Here is a 2,164-nt window from a genome sequence, read left to right as displayed (position 1 = left end):
AATATGAGCACCATCAAGGCCCTTTTACTTGGGCTATGTTCTGTACTGAATTCCTTACTAAGTACTACCCTATGAGTACCTTGTACCGAATGCAAAGAGATTTTTCTAAATTGGTGCAAGGAAATATGACCGTTGAAGAATATGAAGTAGAATTTGATAGACTTGCTCGTCATGTCCCGACGATGGTACCCGATGAAAATGCTAAGAGGGACAAGTTTGAACATGGGTTGGCCATGTATATTCAGAAGGGCATTGCTGGCTCTAGTGCCCCAGAAACCTATACCGAGTTAGTGGATCGAGCTAAGAAGCTCGAGGCAGTTCATGCTGAAGCTCGAGAGCTCACCTAAGCAAATCAAAAGAAGAGAGGTAGAGACAGTGATTTTAGAGGAGGACAAACCTCCAAGGGATCAGCCCCATACCAGCCATAAGGGAAGCAGCAGCCATTTCAGGAATCCCGTGGCAGGTTTGAGAAATTTTGGAAATCAGAAAAATCAAGATAACAGTCAGACAAAGTCAGAACCCAGTAAAACCTCAACAATCAGATGCAAACGGTGTGGGAAGAATCATCCTACTGAAACACGTAGGTGGACATTAGGTGCATGTTTTAAGTGTGGCGAGATAGGCCACAGGATTGCGGAGTGCCCTATGATGGTGGGCGACTCTCAATCAGTCCAGAGAACTCCAGCTCAGACCATCCAAAATCGTACAGCTCCAGCATTTCCTGCAGCACAACCGAGGACTGATCGACCTCGCATTCCTGGCCGCTTTCACGCTCTTACTCACCAGGATGCTCAGAATGTCGGCACCGTGGTTTCAGGTACCTTGACGGTTGCCTCTTCGTATGCTTATGTGTTATTTGACTCTGGAGCTACTCATTCGTTTGTTTCTTCATCGTATGTTATGTTGCATTCATTACCCATTATGCCTATGAACCATGATTTGTGTGTCAGTACACTAGTAGGAAGTGATCTTGTAGCCAATAGTGTTAGCAAGATGTGTCCTATCAGGATTTGTGATAGGGAGTTAGTGGCAGACTTGATACTCTTAGACCACTATGATTTTGATGTGATTCTGGGTATGGATTGGCTATCAGCCCGTCATGCCCTTGTAGACTGCAATAAGAAAATAGTGAAGTTTGAAATCCCTGGAGAATAAATATTTCTTTTTGAAGGGAATGGAGCTCGCTGTACCCCTGTGATCTTGTGTGCAATGCGGGCATGTCGGTTGCTTAGACAAGGCTGCGAAGCCATTCTAGCATCAGTAGTAGAAGTTGAAAGTAATGATGTAAGAATTGAAGATATCCCTGTGGTCAATGAATTTGTAGATGTTTTTCCTGAAAATCTTCCAGATCTAACCCCAGACAGAGAGGTAGAGTTTACCGTGGATTTGGCACCGGGAACAACACCTATTTCTAAGGCCCCATACCAGATGGCTCCTGTAGAAATGAGGGAATTGAAAGAACAGTTAGAAAAGCTTCTAGAGAAAGGTTTTGTGAGACCTAGTGTTTCTCCATGGAGAGCACCCATATTATTTGTGAAAAAGAAGGATGGTAGTATGCGCCTTTGCATAGACTACCGATAATTGAATAAAGTGACAGTGAAGAATAAGTACCCTCTACCCCGGATAGATGATATGTTCGATCAGTTGCAAGGGGCATGCGTATTCTCAAAGATCGATCTCCTATCAGGATACCATCAGTTGTGAATCAAACCGGATGATGTGCCCAAGATGGATTTCCGTACCAGATATGGGCACTATGAGTTTTTGGTTACATCATTTGGCTTAACTAATGCCCTAGCAGCCTTCATGGACCCTATGAATCAAGTGTTTAGACCATTCTTGGACCAATTTGTAGTAGTCTTCATCGATGACATATTGGTATATTCCAGTAGTCATGAGGATCATGAGAATCATTTGAGAATTGTGTTAGAAACCTGGAGGAAGGAGAAACTTTTTGCAAAGTTTAAGAAGTGTAAGTTTTGGTTTAATTCGATATCTTTCCTTGGACATGTGATCTCCAAGGAATGAGTCTTTGTAGACCCAAAGAAGATAGAAGCAGTGGTGGTTAGGAATAGACCGAACAGTATGGCCGAAGTTCGAAGTTTCTTAGGTTTAGTGGGCTACTACCAAAGATTTGTGGAGGATTTTTCACGTATTGCGGCAC

At 43.2% G+C, this 2,164-nt stretch overlaps 1 protein-coding gene across 1 annotated transcript; it reads left to right on the top strand.

Annotated features, from left to right (window-relative positions):
* The first annotated feature begins 648 nt into the window (after positions 1–648).
* LOC143852462 (uncharacterized) lies at positions 649–1,581 on the top strand. Its single transcript, XM_077361847.1, has 2 exons — positions 649–1,075; positions 1,172–1,581. Exons 1-2 carry the CDS (start codon positions 649–651, stop codon positions 1,579–1,581), a joined length of 837 nt encoding a protein of 278 aa, XP_077217962.1.
* The last annotated feature ends 583 nt before the right edge of the window (positions 1,582–2,164 follow it).

Source organism: Tasmannia lanceolata, unplaced genomic scaffold (genome assembly GCF_043159265.1).
Source record: "Tasmannia lanceolata isolate RefF3 unplaced genomic scaffold, GAP_Taslan_0.1 ptg000019l, whole genome shotgun sequence".
Taxonomy (NCBI): Eukaryota; Viridiplantae; Streptophyta; class Magnoliopsida; order Canellales; family Winteraceae; genus Tasmannia; species Tasmannia lanceolata.
The sequence above is the reverse complement of the archived record's forward strand: the minus strand, read 5'-3'. Positions and strand labels throughout refer to the sequence as shown.